A 17,547-nucleotide genomic window follows, 5' to 3' on the forward strand; every position below is an offset into this window, starting at 1 on the left:
ATTTAGCACTAACATGAGGAGAAACATCTTCACCCAGAGAGTGAGGAATTCTCTGCCACAGGGAGTGGAGGAGGCCAGAATGTTTTCAAGAGGGAGTTAGATATAGTTCTTCAGGCTAAAGAGATCAAAGGGCCTGGGGAGAAACTGGGAACAGGGGACCTAGTTAGATGATCAGCCATGATCATACTGTATGCAGGAGCAGGGTCGAAGGGCCGAATGGACTATTCCTGTCCCTATTCTCTATATTTCCATCAGGGCTTTGAGCGATGTTCTGGTGTCCTCTGAATGGATTGGGACAGACGGGATTGCCCTGTTCCCCGAGGCTGGTACCTGTGAATCCTCGGCTCTGGAGCGGGGGAGGGGGCCGGCTTGACGTAGCCTCCAGCAGATGATCGAGGTTTTCCGTACCGGGAAGCACCTCCGAGGAATCGGGCTCTCCACAGCAGTAGAGGGAGATGGATTTGCCCAGCAGCGTATGGATCTCCTTCAGGGCTGTTCAGAAAGCAAAACAAAAAGAGGGAAAGTGAAGACAGACTCTCAGCATTTGGCATTTCCCAATGTCAGACCCTCCACAATTCATACTCCGACCAGCCAGGGTGAGGCTGCGAGTTTGATCATTTTCCTAATGTCCCATCCATGACAGATAATTCCACGTGCACCACAAAAGGATAATTAAACATTGGAGTAAAAGAAGGCCATTCAGCCCATCGAGTCTGCAATGCCTTTCAGTGGCTGCTCTGACAATCCTCACCTCCACTTTTCTGCCATTCCCCCATTCCCCGTACTGATTAAAAATCTCTCTCAGCCTTGAATACACTTAGGGACTCTCAACAACCCTCCATGGTAAAGAACTCCACTGATTAATTACCTTAAAAAAAAACTGTCTTTATCGGTCTCAAATGGGTGACCCTTTCCTCAAAGAGGACGCCTTCTGTACCTAGGCTCTGCGAAAAGGGGAAATGACCTTACCACATTTCCTCAGGCAAGCCCCTGGAGAATCAATACAGTCTCCTCTCAATCTCCAATCTCATTTAATTCACACACAGTAAGCTCCCACCAAAAGAAACATGTCAGGTACTCAGGTGTGGATGCCGAGAAATTTTTTTCCCTTAATGGTGGTGGTTGTGGGGAGGGTTAAGTTGAGCCAGTTTTAAAAATAAGAGGTCTCCCTTTCAGCTGAATGATGAAGATGTGCCGGTGTTGGACTGGGGTGGACAAAGTTAAAAATCACACAACACCAGGTTATAGTCTGACAGGTTTATACCTGACGAAGGAACAGCGCTCTGAAAGCTAGTACTTCCAAATAAATCTGTTGGACTATAAGCTGGATTTAAGGTGAAGAGGGAGGAGAATTCCTTTCTCTCAGAGGGTCTTCATTCTCTCGAATTATCTTCCCCAGACAGGAGAGACTGGGTCTTTGAATAGAGTCAAGGCTGAGTCCAAGCATCAAGGGGGTCATGGATTATTGCTGCTTGGGTGGGGGGGGGTGGTGGGGAGACAGGACTGGAGGATCCAGATGGATTCTGCACTCAAGCCTCTGACGTGGGGCTGGAGTTCAGGAGGTGATTGTGTTACCCATGCACACGGGTACAGGGGACAGGCCCTGACAGCAAGGGTGGGAGCAGACAAAACTGAGCCAGCAACACGGACTCAACCCAGAGGCTGGTGAACTGGCAGTGACTGTGATATATCGGGCCCTCTGGGCTGTGCGCTTCCTCAATGGGCTGTGCTCAGATCAAGATGCTCTCCTTTAACAAGACATCCCCTAACGTGGAACAGAAACAAAGCTAGGTGCTGCACCCTCCAACAACAACCATTTGACTTGATATAGCCGCCTTCAGTCCCAAGGTACTAGATAGTGAGCAGCAACAAAGCGATCCTCGGGGAGCCATTCCTGAGGATTGTGGGCTGCTTGTTTGTTCCACTCATTTCCCTAATCTCTAATTAATTTTACAGCACCTTTATCTTTGCAGTCTCGAGAGAGTGGCACTCAAATACAGATATGTGATCCTGTTATGACAATACCTGTGCTGGTGGAAGTGATCTAATCGTTGTGTGCTTAAGATAAAAGAACAAATCTTCCTGAGGGGTTTCAAATGAGAACCTGGATTCAAAACAGTTCCCCAAACCGTGTCCCTGGTCTTATACTTCACCAACAAATCCCTTCCTGAAATCACGTAGTGAGTAACTACAGCTAATGTAGAAGCTAGCAGCAGACAGCAGGAGGAGTGGGAGAGATTCCTGATCAGCCACGTGTTGGGAAGGACACTGAGAATCTTTGCTGTCATTCCAGGATACAACATGCCTGGAAAAGTGCAGGTTGCAACAGCAATGCAGACTCCCCGAGTGAACTGTAACACACCACCAGCACAGCGTAACAGCTTTCTCCAGGTGCTGTGAAACCGTTCCATTCTGTGTATGCCCACCTTCTCAAAATGGCAAACACGAGAAAAGTCTCTCACACTTCCAAAAACTGACCAGCCAATTGACAGAGATAAAGGCTCAAGCATAAAGAAAACGCATAGAAAGTTTGAGGCAGACCTGCAATGTGACTTTACATTTGTAAAGTGTAAACAGGCAGATTACACCCCACACAGATAGTTTGGGAAACAAGAGCTTTCTAATTGAGTGTGTGCAATTGGGTGGGCCCACCAATTGATCCTAATTAAACATTGGAATTTAAAAACACTGCCAAAATTCGTAAGCAGACAGATAATGAACAGTTTCAGTGTTGCAATTGACTATCAGAAAGGATCCAAGCTCTAAACTCTCAGAAATACCCTGAGCCCTCTCCATCAGTGTGCAGCCCTATCTCCACCATATTGCCAAGCAGTGGAGGATAGAACTGGAGCCAATCCTTATACAGTGTAAAAGTTGTCATTCCAGGTAGTGGGCCATGGAGGCGGTCGTTGGGGCCGACTGCCTGCCCCTCTTCCGTGGTTATGTCAGAGCCCGGGTGTCTCTGGAGAAGGAGCACATGGTGTCCACTAACACCCATGAGCTGTTCAGGGAGAGGTGGGTGCCGCAGGGAGTGGAGTGCATTACTTCCCCCTCCAACTCTATTTTTATTTAATCCCTGCTCTCCCCTTCACTGTTTGATCACGCAGCATTGCCCTTTGATGTGAAGGGCACAGCTTGTCACTGGCCACTTGGATGTTTCCTTTCTTCCTGGTGGTGAGAATTGAATAAAGATTCGTATACCTTGTGTCCCTCACTGTGTCTCACACCTGCACACACACAAAATGGGTGTGGGGGAAAAATAAGGACTACCGCATTAGGCGGTACTGTGTGGGGAAGAAAAAAAACAAAGAATAAACAGGAGTGTCAGACATCCTATTCACTCTGAGAGCTGGATCAGTGTCCAAAAAAAAAAAGTGCTGTTATTCAGAAAAACACATAAGAGACCTGTGCTTCTTAACCTAACTATCAGTTTCTCTCTGCTTTTATATATAGGAGTACAAGGTGACTATGCAGTCAGTGCACAGAGACACAATGTAACTGATCATGAAATAATATACAACCAACACCAAGTCAGAGCTCCATAATAATCAGACTTTCTGAATTTCACTCAACGTTTCTTTCAATTGAAGTCAATGGAAAGGATGGACTGGATGGATTGTTGAATGAGGAACGTTGCTCACTTTACATAATGGCCTTAAAATCAGTCTGTGTGTAATCCATGGCGAGGCCTTTGTACTGGAAGTGATTTTGGAAGCCACAATTTTTCATTTTTTGTTTTTATTCACTTGTGGGCACTGGCTGGACAATAGCTGCCTTTGAGAAGGTGGGCATGAACTGCCATCCTGACCCGCTGCAGTGCCCCAACAATTGACAATCTGGAATTCTACCATTTTAAAGAATTCAATCTGGGGAAGAAAAGCATTTATTGTCCCTGAAGTGCAACAGAATGCTTTACTGCACCATGATGGGTAGGTGTAGGTGTAGGTGTTGGACTGGGGTTGACAAACTTAAAAAACACAACACCAGGTTATAGTCCAACGGGTTTATTTGGAAATCTTTCCTGATGAAGAGCTTTTGCCCGAAACGTCAATTCTCCTGCTCCTCAGATGCTGCCTGGATCGGCTGTGCTTTTCCAGCACCACATTCTCAACGTAAACAACACACAACACCAGGTTATAGTTCAACAGGTTTAGTTGGAAGCCTTTCAGAGCGCCGCTCCTTCATCAGGTAGCTGTGGAGCAGGATCCTGCCCCACCACCTACCTGATGAAGGAGCAGCGCTCCAAAAGCTAGTGCTTCCAAATAAACCTGTTGGACTATAACCTGGTGTTGTGTGATTTTTCAAATACCTGCAGGTCAGAATCACAGTGACAGCAGATTTCCTTCCTTAAAAGGGTCACACAGTTGATCATTCTGTTGTGCTTTTACTCTGACTTAGTAGATCCTGGTCAGTGATAACAAGATTCTTATTCCAGATTTATTAATTCACAGAAGGGTTACGGTGCAGAGCGTGGCTATTCGCCCCATCGTGTCTGTACCAGCCTTCAAATGAGCTTCTTGACATCTAGTGGTTCAATGGAATCACAATGAACTGTAACAGGCCCTCAGCAAGTTGCACTGTGCTGCGCAATGAACTTGTGCTGTCTCCACAAGAGGCAGTTTCTTTTGCAAATGTGTAAATAGACAGTCTTGTATTGACAATGGAACATGTTCTTTGCTTGGGGTTGAATTCAAAACAGGCAAAGTAAGAGGTACCTCAACTCTGTACCTGGCATCAATCCTTTAGACTAAGAGAGCTCAATACTGACAGTGGAATCATAACAAGTGGAAGAAAAACACTCCTAAGGACAGACATCTCCTACCGGAATAACTTTAAAATACTGCTCACTTTCTGAAAGGATGAGTCTGTCGTAATCCCCACCCTCGGATGTTCATTATCAGCTGACCCTTTACGTTTGGAAGTTATGTTTTTTGGAACTAAGCATTTAGAAAATGCATAGATTGGCTCAACTCCTCTTTTAATTTTGTAAGATTCCTTATTTTTCTGAAAAATGAATATTCCCTTCAGCCTTCTGTGACAGCCCTTGAGAGTTGGACACAACTCTCAAGACAAACAAAAACTTGAGATGATGTTTATATGAAATATTAATCCTGGGTTATCTGATTTCAATGACTATTTCAGAATTCAAACAATTTTCAAGAGATGGGCAATAATATTTAGGAAGCATTTAGACAGACATGTTATCAAGCAGAGATGAGTGGGATACAGACCTTATGTGCTCTCTGGGCTGTTCCCAGAGGGGGAGGGGCAGAACACTGAGACAAACATCGACTGCGCCTGGAGGACCATCTAGTGAGTGAAAGATGCCCTTTGGTCTGTCAAAAACTTGTTGGTCTTCCAGAGCAAGGGACACACTAATGTTTGGGGCAGCTGCCAAGGTGCAGTGGGCACAGTTCAGTCTCACGTCTTTCAGGTAAAGTACATTGGCAGCCCATACAGTTATTGGATCCTTCCCACCCCCTCAAACATCTGCAAGTATAACCTTGTACAAGAAAGAAATGCCTTGGGTTTGTTTGTTGGATAGAGTCAAACTCCAACGTTGGTTTGGTTCTTCATGCGTTACTGTAAAGAACTGAACTGCTTCAGTGACTATGTATATAAAGATATTTTCAGGAATAAAGTATATTTTTGAAATAAAAGAAACAATGGCATGGCCATTGTGGGCTGAAGGGCCTGTTCCTGTGCGTTATCGTTCTATTACCAATTTCCTGCTTTTCTGCCACATCCTCATACATTATTGCTATTAATTAATTATCCAAAATGCTCTCAAATGCCTCAATTGAACTGTATTTCCAGGCAATGCATTCTAAACTCCAACTGCTCACCTGGTGAAGAAGCTTTTTCTTTACATCACATTTGCTCCTTTGACAAACCATTTACACTCTCATTCTTGATCCTTTCCCCAAGTGCAAACAGCTTCTCCCTACCTCGTCTAGCCAGCTCCTCTCACAACGTTGAAAATTTCAGTCAGATCGCCTCTTAGCCTCCTCCTCTCCAAGGAGAACAGTCCAACTTCTTCATTTCACCCTCATAACTAAAGTTTTTCATCCCTGGAACCATTCTTGTACAGTACACCACCATTTCCTTCATGTCCGTATGATGTAGCACCCAGAACAGTACACAATATTCCAGCTGAGGTCTAACCAGTATCCTGTAAAAGTTGAACGTCACCTCTTTGCTCCAGTACTCTATCCTCCTATTAGCAAAGCCAAGGACACGATATGCTTTATTAAATGCTCTCCCTACCTGTCCTACCACCTTCAGGGATCTGTGCACATACACCCAGCTCCTGCACCACCTTCAGGATTGTACTCACATCTTGGCAGGAAATGCACTGAAAGACAATATAAAAGAACATCACCCCACTCTTTCCTATATTGAACCTCCTCTGCTACCTATGCATCCACTCCACCAACTTGTGTATCACGTTATGAAAGGGTACGCTGTCCTCTCAGTTTACAAATTCTCCACGTTTTGCGTCATCTGCAAACTTTCAAATTGTCCGCAGCACACCAACATTCAAATCATTAAAGTGTATCAGGAAAAGCAAGGGTTCCAATGCTGACCCTTGGGGAACTGAATTAATTGAATCTAAATTCTCCACCAAAGTGGGGTCTCTTGAATAGACATCCAGTAACATAACCAGTGAGGTTTGAGAAGATTTGTAGCTCAGGTTATTTAATAAGGTCAAAGCCTCTATGGAACAAGGCAACGCATGATCACTATATTAGTTAAGGGTTCATTTGGAGAGGGTTGGTTGTATAAAAATAGGGAGCTAGTAATCAGTACGTGTTGGGTTTTATTGAGTGTCGCTAATTGAAATAGAGCTCTCACTAAAATGCGTGGACTTGAACTCTGTAAAAAAGCATTTATTTTCGAGAGGATTCACTGTGCTACCATTCCAAATATGTATTTTTTGCATTGGCAACCCATACATGGTTGGAGTGAGAGTTCATTGACTGTGACAGGAACCAGCGCTGCCTAGTGGCAGGAGGTCTGCAACTCATTCACAACAGATATTTCTATTGAAAATGTCTCCATCTAAATTCAAATGATTTTCATTATAAACACGAGCTTTTAAAGCTTTGTTGAAGAATTGTGATATTTCAGCTGTGTGTCGATCGTCAATGTCCTTAGGGAGGGAATTCCAGGATTTTGACCAATGATATCGAAGGAACAATGATATATTTCCAAATCAGGATGGTGAGTGTCTTGAAGGGGATCTTACAGGTGCTTGGGTGTTTCCATGTATCTGTTATCTTGTCCTTCCAGACGGATACAGTTGTGGGTTTGGAAGGTGCTGTCTAAGGATCTTTGGTGAATGTCTGTACTGCTTTTTGTAGATAACACACACACTGCTGCTACTCAGCATTGATGATGGAGGGAGTGAATATTTGTGAATGCAGTGCCAATCAAGTGGGCTGCTTTGTCCTGGATGGTGTCAAGCTTCTTGAGTATTGTTGGGGCTACACCCATCCAGGCAACTGGGGAGTATTCCAAAACACTCCTGACTTGGTCCTTGTAGATGGTGGACAGGCTTTGGGAAGTCAGGAGGTGAGTTATACGCCACAGTATTCCTAACCTCTGACCTGCTCTTGCTGCCATTGTATTTATACAAGAACATATTTATATGACATTGAGTTACAGGTCAACGGTAACTCCAAGAATATTGTTAATGGAGGATTCAGCAATGATCACACCATTGAATGTCAAGGGGGCAGTGGTTAGATTGTCTCTTCTTAGAGATGGTCATAGCCTGGCATGTGTAGCACAAAATGTTAATTTGAAATATTAGAATGCGTATTTTCAGGACTGCTGTTATTTAGCCCTGGGGAGGTGTGGGGGGGTGGGGGGGGGGGGGGAAATCCTACCTGTCTGTCTCCCTCTTGGTTTAATTATAACTTGGGAAGTGTTTATTATTCAGGCGTCAATGGAAAATGCAGCATCTGTGCAAATTGCACACTGTCATTTTCTCGCCTTCATTAACATTCGATGATCATCACGTGGTTCACAATAATGCCAGCAGCAGGGAGTTCGAATCCCATATCAGCTGAGGCAGACTGGAAACCTGTTTCCAACAACAGAAAGCAGTGCTTAACAAATAAATAAATAATCAGGATGAAGTGGGCAGATACTGGGGCGACAAACCTGCCTGCCAAATCATACTTCACACGTTAAAAATCGCAACTATTGCCAGAAGTAGCTTTTTCACCGATAGAAATTGAAGAGGAACAAGACTGAGGAATAGTCAATACCCAAATTTCACAGCACAATGTTCACACAGAAAGAAGATAAAGCACCTTTTATGACTCCAGGACATCCCAAAGCCCCTGACAGTCAACAGAGTTCTTGGAAAATGCTGTGATGAAGGAAACACAGCCGTCAATGTGCAGACAGCAAGTTCCCATGCGCTGATGACAGATCAAATTTAGAAACATAGAAAACAGGAGTAGGGCATTTAGCCCCTCCAGCCTGCTCTGTCATTCAATGTGATCGTGGCTGATCGTCCAACTCAATGCCGTGTTCTCCCCTTTCTCCCCCAGACCCTTTGATTCCTTTAACATTAAGAACTATATCTAACTTCTTCATGAAAACATCAACGTTTTGGCCTCAGCTACTTATAGTGGTAGAGAATTCCACAGGCTCCCCATTCTCTGGATGAAGACATTTCTCCTCATCTCAGTCCTAAATGGCCTATCCCTTATCCATAAACTGTGACCCCTGGTGCTGGATTCCCCTGTCATCAGGAACATCCTTCCTGTGTTGACCCTATCTAGACCTGTTAAAATTTTATGGGTTTCTAAGATCTTGCCTCCCTTCCCTCACTCCCATGAACATTGCCCTAACTTATCCAGTTTCTGTTTTTCAGACATCAGTCCTGCCATCCCCATTTAGGGGACAATGCTGGTCACCAGAGTGCCATAGCCTTCTTCCAAGAGCTGAATGTTTTATGTCCACTTGAGAAGGCAGACAGGCTCTCAGTTTAACACCGCTTTGAAAAAAAGCAGCACCTCCAACAGTGCAGCACTCCCTCAGTATAGCACTGGAGGACTGCTCCTCGAACTGCTGTGCTATGGTTTCCAGCCTCTGCAGTCATTGTTTTTACCTCCTGGAGGTTCAGCCTTGATTTTGATGTTGGACTGAGTGAGGTACGAATATGGATTACCCACAAGGGCGTGACCGACGCCATTTTCCATCACTGATGATATCTCAGCTGATCATTACTGTAGATTAGCTGCATTAGTCTTGGGAAATGTAGAGTAATACAGTAGGGGAATGAGTCAGGGTGGGATACACTTCAGAGGATCGGTGTGGACTTGTTGGGCCGAATGGCCTGTTTCCACACTGTAGGGATTCAATGACGATAAAGGCCACATATCACAAGGCTACAGTGCAACAGGTTTATTTGGAAGTACAAGACACTACCGAGCAGACGAGGCGATGGAACTACACCACCCACATGCAGACCAAGAACAAGAAACTGGCATCACCTCCAGCCGTACAGCAGCGCTCTGAAAGCTTGTACTTCCAAGTAAACCTGTTGGACTATAACCTGGTGTAGTGAGATTCTTAACTTTGTCCACCCCAGCCCAACACTGGCACCTGCACATCAATACTAAAGGCATCACGGAGGAGGAAACGTTGGTGTGTAAAGCACACATCCTATGCAGTTACTTGGTCACAACTGCTACAGTGCAGAAGCAGGCCATTCAGCCCATCATATCTGCAACCCCTTCTATTAATGGAATGACAATCTTCTGCTTTTTATCCCCAGTATCCCTGCTGTCCAAATACTGTCCTTATTTCTGTTCAAACATCCAATGCTCTTGAATGCCCCAATTAAACTTGTCTCCACCATATTTCCAGTCAGTACATTCCAGATCCGAACCACACTCATCTTTTGTGAGAAAATGTTTTCTGCCCCCTCACATCACCACACTTCATCTGTGCATCACTTTAACTCTATGCCCTCTTGTTCCTTTTATGAGCAGGAACAGCTTTTCTCTGTCTACTCTGTCCAGACCCCTCCTGATTTTGAAAACCTCCACCAACTCCTCTGTCTTCTTCCCTCAACATTTTTTCAACCTATTTTCAGAATGAAAGTTCCTCACTCCTGGAACCACGCTTACGGCACTCTCTCCACGTCCTCCCTACAACAATGTTTGGTTTGTACATTCCTGTGAAAAAGGCACATGAGATTCCAGTTGCTGGAGAGTCCATTGGTCTGTCCTGCAAGTTGCTGCCTCACGGATTGTAAACCAGATTTCAATGAAGTCCTGGACTGACAATGGTTCAGTCACCGAGCGCAGCTTGTAATGTGGGCTGGCAGGGCACCAACCTCACTTTATACCCATTTCAGATGGGAGTTTAAAATTGCCAGCCACCCTCACCTCCCCAGCCACAGAGATTCTGCAAGCACCTCCCCCCACAACTGCCTGGCTCCCAGCTCAGGAAGACATTCAATTCTAGTTCCACAACTTCCCACCTAGCTGCATGCTTTTCTTCCTGGGTCATGTTTCTGCTTCAGCTGCCCCAGGGCTTTTGGCTCTACATTAGTAATTTCCACTGCTATACTCCATCTAAAGGTCACTCCGGACACCTTCCAACCAAATTGCCCCAGCGACCTCAGATGACCCCAGATTCCATCGACACACATACCTTCCTCACTCCCCGATTCCAGCACAAACAGTATCTCTATTGATGTGGAGATGTCAGTGTTGGACTGGGGTGGACAAAGTTAAAAATCACACACCAGGTTATAGTCCAACAGATTTATTTGGATGCACTGGCTTCTGCAGCACTGCTCCTTCATCAGGTGGTTGTAGAGTAGATAATTGGGACTATAACCTGGTGTTGTGAGATTTTTAAACAGTATCTCTGTGGCAGCTCCCACTCTCTGACTTTTCCATTACATCTCAGTAATGCTGCCTACAGCCATGTACCCTCCTGGCTCTCTGCCCTACAGTCAGTATCATTTGCCCCCACCACAAACTACATCAATTCAATGAAAGTGAATGATGTCATGGCAAAATCTGCTGCAGATATTCAAATATATAGAGATACAGACAGATTATCTATAGAGAGAGATATAGAAAGAGAGAGATAGAGACATGTACAATATAGAAGTATAGATAGATATCTCTAGAGAGACAGTCACAGAGAATTATCTGTAGAGAGAAACATAGACATATACAATATAGAGATATAGATATCTGTAGAGAGAGGTACAGAGAAAGAGGTAGAGACATATACAATATAGAGGTATAGATGCATATCTAGAGTTACAGAGAGAGCAGAAGAGACAAAAATAATATGTAGAAATATAGATAGTTACCTTCAGTGAGAGATAGAGCTATAGATAGATATCTGTAGAGAGAGATAGGTATAGTATATATCGAGAAATAGAGATATAGATGAGAGGTACATTCACATTTATATAAAAAGATGAATCGAGATGACAGAGTGAGAGAGACAGAGTGAGAGAGACAGAGTGAGAGAGACAGAGAGACACAGAGACACAGAGACACAGAGACACAGAGACACAGAGACACACAGAGACACACAGAGAGACACAGAGAGACACAGAGACACAGAGACACAGAGACACAGAGACACAGAGACACAGAGACACAGAGACACAGAGACACACAGAGACACACAGAGACACACAGAGACACACAGAGACACAGAGACACAGAGACACAGAGACAGATTTATCTCGGAGACGAACTGAAATGGATCAGATGAAACCACAATCCCTCTCTGCCTGCTGCGAGAAGCCTACTTGAAATGACTTTGCAACACTTTCAGCGTAATTCCTCCAGGATTTGTTTCAACATGACGGAACCAGCCAGAGTAAACAGGAAGTAAAGGCTCAACCTCACACAGCGAGGCTGAAGGAGAACTGGAACAGGAGACAGGCCATGGTGTATTCATGCTGGGTGCAGTGTTGCAGCAGTAGGAGTACAATGGGAGTGTTATTAGGCTAATCCAACAACCCAGACTCACACTTCAAACAGACGCATTCAAAAAATATATACCAGCCTGACAGCTGGAGGAATTCAAATTCAATTAATTAAACCTGGAATAAAATTTGAGTCTCATTAGGGGTCACGAAATGACCAGATTGTCATTAAAAAAAAAGGCTCACTTATACCCTTCATGGAAGGAAATCATCTCTCCTTATTCAGGTTGGTTTACACGTGACTCCAGACCAATGACAATACTACTTTGTCCCAATGGCCATTTTAGGGGGCAGTCAGTCAACCACAGGTAACATTCTGGGGACCTCGGTACAAATCCCGCCACACCAGGTGGAGGAATTTGAATTCAATTAAAAATAATCTCCTGGAATTGGGTATCTAATGATGACCATGCATTCATTGTCCTTTGTGAAAAAAAACCTATCTGCTTCACTAATGACCTCTAGGGAAGGAATCTGCCGTCCTTACCTGGTCTGGCCTACATGTGATTCCAGACCCACAGCAATGTGGTTGGCTCTTAACTGCCCTCGGGGATGGGCAATTAACCAGGCCAACCAATGACACCCTCATCCCATGAATGAATTTTTAAAAATTGGAAAACATGGGTAATTCAAGAAACACCTGGACAAATACATGACTAAGAACATAAGAACTAGGATTAGATTATGGCTGATCTTTTTTTGTGGCCTCAGCTCCACTTACCTATCCCTTCCCTATAACCTTTAATTCCTTTACTGGTCAAAAAATGATCTATCTTTGCTTTAAAAACATTTACTGAGGAGGCTTCAACCACTTCATTGGGCAGGGAATTCCATAGATTCACAACCCACTGGGTGAGACGTTCCTTCTCAATTCAGTCCTAAATCTGCTCCCTTAACTTTGAGGCTACGCCTGCTGATCCTACTTTCACCTGCCAGTGGAAACATCCTCTCCACTTCTCTCTTATCTATTTCCTTCATAATTTTATATGTTTCTGTAAGACACCCCGAGTCATCTGAGGAGGGAATAGGAAGGGAATATGAATCCTTTAAGTCAAGACAGTTTTAGTGTGGACAAGCAAAATGTGTCAGCGCAGGCTTGGAGGGCTGAAGGGCCTGTTCCTGTGCTGTATTGTTCTTTGTTCTTAATACAACCTTAACAACTGTCCCTTCGCCTGGGAACAGTTCTGTCTGATTTACTTTGTCACGATCATCCCTGACACTCTTGGACACACAGTCTAATCTCATCGCCATCTCTGCTGAGTATAGCACCAACTTCTCCAGTCTATCCGTCCAAGTGAAGATCCTCAACTCCGCCATCATTCCAGTTAACCTCCCTCACTCTCTCAGAGGCCTTGACCCCTTCCCTAAAACGTGGTGCCCAGAACCATAACCAACGTGCGAGCTGAGGCCTAACCAGCGTTCAATTGAGGTTAGAGCAACTCGCTTGCTTCAACCACACAGTGAGAATTAACTGACTGGAGGGAAAGTTTCACTTCCCTCCTGTGTGTTCCTGCAGCAGGCAGGCCAGAGGATGCCAGCTTAGACAATGCTGTGGAGGCTGACTGATAGCAGGAGGTCAGGGGTTAGGGCTGCTGTAGTTCAGGCTAGATCATTATCAGGACTTTACCCCTGGACGACTTTCTAGCAACCCCTTGACCGGACGATAGCAGAGAAATAGCTTTACCGAGACTAGCGATCTGAACTAATGCTCCGAAAATAGCAACTCAAATCTCACAACAGCAGCTAAGGGATTTAATTTAAATTTTAATCAGCAAACCAGGAACACAATACTAATCTCATTAACGATGAGCACAAAGCTGTTGGATCGCTGTAAAAACCCATCTGATCCACAAACATCTCTCCAGGAAGGAAATCTGCCATTCTTTTCTAGCCTGGCCTACATGTGACTCCAGGTCGATGGTCAACGTAGTTGAGTCTTTACTGTCCTGAAATAGCCAATCAAGCTCCAATTGCTGATAAAAGAGTGTACTATTGGGTGAGACCGACACCGTGTTACCTTTTATCTTAGCCTGCTGGACAAACTTTCCTCATTCCTGAAGAAGGGCTTATGCCCGAAACATCGATTCTCCTGTTCCCTGGATGCTGCCTGACCTGCTGCGCTTTTCCAGCAACACATTTTCAGCTCTGAAGTTCTGAAATACCAAGTGACCGTGGGATCAGACTGAAATGGCACTGTGCTATTCAGATCGCGCAATATACAAAGTGTATTTCTGCAGATAAAATCCATTAAATGAATATTCTGATCCTCACTGCACTGTCATCCAACTTGTGAAAGGGCAATACAGGGATTTGAAAACTGAGGAATTTAAAAGGGATGCCTCAAAAAAAATACAAATCAACTTTTTTGCAATTCTCTTTCTTTTTCAGGCATTTGTTGGGTCCACCCTTCAATGATACTTGCCTGATCCGAAACTGTGCAAGGCAGGAAACACTAGAAATCATCTTTTGACACGGCAGATCAGTAGACATCTGATATAAACATGAATAAGTGATGTTCACTGAAGCTCAAAAGCCACAGATGAAGCTGATAATTTTTCACCTTCAGTTCAGTGATCAAGTCACAAATTGAATGAATAAAGCTGCTTAGCTTCTGTCTACTGGTTTCAAGTCATGGTACTTTTGCAAAATATGACCTTGATGCAACCACTAAAAAACAGACAACAACAACAACTTACAGTCACAGAGCACTTTTAACATCGTGAACGCCCTCAAGACAACTCACGATTGTCTGTTAAAGCAAACTACAACCCTCAGCTGCACAAGGTCAGATGACGAAAAGTTTGGTCAAAGGGGTAGGTTTGAATAAATGGTTTTTAGGACAAAGGCAGGTTAGAGAGGTGGAGAAGTGTAGAGAGGGACTGTCAGATTTTGGGGCCCAGGCAACTGAAGGTGCATCCACCAATGGTGGGCAATCAAATTCAAGATGTTTCAAACTAGAGAGGTATCTCAGAGTAGTTTTCAAGGAGGAGGTGGATACAGTTCTTAGGGCTGAAGGGATCAAAGGGTGTGGGGGGAATGTGTGAACACGGGACTGAGTTGGATGATCAGCCATAACCACACAGAATGGTACAGCAGGCACGATGGGCCAAACGGCCTCCTCCTGTTCCTATTTCCATTGTTTCCAGGTGGTGGGGATGATAGGGACGGGGGGAGATGGACAGATTTGAAAACAAGGAGAGCAATGTTAAAATAAGGAGCCAGTGTGCCCCCAGCGGGGGTGGGTGGGCAACAGGACCTGCTGTGAGCGGAGACAGGGGCAGCAGAGTATTGGATGAGCTCGAGTTTGCGGAGGGTAGAATGTCAGAACAGTTGACCCCAGGCAGTGTTGATTGCATGAGAGAGGAATTTGGCAGCAGATGAGCTGGGATGGGGCAAAGTTTGGATGATAATATGGAGGTGGGAGTAAGTGTGATTACACGATGACACAAATAGGAGGTTGGAAGCTTTGCATGGTATCAAATATAACATCCTCTCAGCCTTACACATTCGACACATTCTGACAGCTTGTGTAGCCAAAGAACTGGGGTCAGGCTGCTGTATGGCATTTATATTTACAGACGACCCTCGATTATACGGCATTTGATTATCCAAATTTCAGATTCTCCGAACAAGATCGCAAGGTCCCAACGCTTGGCTAAACTGTGTTATCCAGTATCCAATTATCTGAACAAAACACTCCCTGCCCGTGTCATTCAGATAATCGAGGTTCCTCTGTATTCTCTTATTTTAGAATTGGTCTCAGGTAAGTCACTTTAACTCGACAGTGGCATGGTGGCTCAGTGGTTAACACGGCTGCCTCACAGCGCCAGGTGTCCGGGTTCCATCCCAACCTCGGGCAACTGCCTGTGTCGGGATGGGTTTCCTCCGGGTGCTCCGGTTTCCTTCCAAATAATGCCGGGTTTGGTGGCCTGGCCATGGGAAATTGCCCTGTAGTGTGCAGGTTAGGTAGAATGGGATGGAACATTGCCCTGTCATATGCAGGTTAGATAGATGGGTCATGCTAAATTACCCTGTAGAGTGCAGGTTAGGTAGATTGGCCGTAGGAATTGCAGAGCAATGGAGATGGCTGGTGCACTGGGTCTGAGTGGGATGGTCTATGGAGGGTCAGTGTGCAGACTGGGTGGGCTGAATGGCCCTTTCCTACACTGTAGGGATTCCATGACAAGCCTTTTCTGGCTCCTCTTGCTTATTAAAGCTATAGCCTTGCACTTACCAGTGTTCAGTTCGCCCCCGAACACAATGGCCTTGGCTCTGGAGATGTTGATGCAGTGCGCCAGTGCGTCCATCCGCAGATTGAAGTTAATCAGTGCCACCTCCACACCAATCTTGGCCATCCCCAGCCACAGTCCCACATACTCGCTCCTGCTCTCCATGAACAGCGCCACCACGTCGCCGGTGCGGAAGCCCTGCTCCCGGAAACAGTTGGCCACTCGGTTGGAGAACTCATCCAGGTCCCGGAAACTCCAGGCGACGCCAGTCCCCTCGAAAATGAGTGCAATCTTGTCCGGGTGCCTCTGGACCACTTCGTGGAAGATTTTCGGAATTGTGTTGTTCAGCTTCAAGTTGCGCCTCACGTTGAGCTTGACTTTGAGGAGGACCCCTGCGGCACTGCGGGAGAAGGAGAGAAAAACAAGAGACAGGAACGTGAACACAGAGAGAAAGAGAGAGCGCATTCCTGGTCCCTCCAACACTGGGTAGTAAAACATCTCCAACACTCTTCCCACTCCACATCCATTGGATCCCATCGGACAATTCCAGATTGCTCCCAACTGCTGAAACCATCACTCATTCCCTCACTAACCCCAACTTGTCATCTGTTCCGACATTCTACCCTCAAGATCATCCAATACTCTGCTGCCCCTGTCTTCTCTCACAGAGATGACAAGAAGAGCTGTAGAGAGGAGTTCAGTCGGTCCATTGACCAACAAATACTGACAACCAGCTCCTAAAACAAAGGGCCAATTCATTCACTTCATGACCGCATGGGTAACCTTGCCCTGCATTATTGGCACTTAAATCAACTAGGAGAAAGTGAGGACTGCAGATGCTGGAGATCAGAGTCGAAGAGTGTGGTGCTGGAAAAGCACAGCAGGTCATGCAGTATCCAAGGAGCATGAGAATCGAGTTTCCACCATAAGCTCCTAATGAAGGCCTTATGCTGGAAACACCGACTCTCCTGCTCCTCTGATGCTGCCTGACCGGCTATGCTTTTCCAGTACCACACTCTTCGACTATTGGCGTTGCGTCTACAGCAGGTTCTTTTCCCTTGGAATCTTGAAATCATAAAAATAAATTACAAGACAAGAGAGAGGCCATTCAGCCCATGGTATGTGCTGCTTGTCAGAGTTACCCAGCCTAACCCCTCCCTCCTGCAAAGAGTCAACGTGGTGCTGTGAAAGGGAAACTTCATTTGATAAGTATTTTTTTGAGGATGTAACAAGCAGGGTGGATTCGGGGAAACCGATAGATGGCGTATATGTAGATTTGCAAAAGGCATTTGAATGAGGTCTCACCGAAAAGGTTATTGCAGAAGAAATGAG

The 17,547-nt window shown here is 45.2% G+C and overlaps 1 protein-coding gene across 1 annotated transcript in view; it reads right to left on the reverse strand.

Annotated features, from left to right (window-relative positions):
• Positions 1-17,547, reverse strand: part of slc27a4 (solute carrier family 27 member 4) — a 62,704-nt gene that overhangs the window by 23,647 nt on the left and 21,510 nt on the right. The window contains exons 3-4 of the mRNA XM_043720438.1: positions 16,221-16,615; positions 331-492 (exon numbers count right to left, since the gene is read on the reverse strand). Coding sequence (XP_043576373.1) covers positions 331-492; positions 16,221-16,615 — 557 coding nt within the window. The remainder of the gene's footprint in view (positions 1-330; positions 493-16,220; positions 16,616-17,547) is intronic.

The sequence above is a fragment of the Chiloscyllium plagiosum genome, chromosome 30, assembly GCF_004010195.1.
Source record: "Chiloscyllium plagiosum isolate BGI_BamShark_2017 chromosome 30, ASM401019v2, whole genome shotgun sequence".
Lineage (NCBI taxonomy): Eukaryota > Metazoa > Chordata > Chondrichthyes > Orectolobiformes > Hemiscylliidae > Chiloscyllium > Chiloscyllium plagiosum.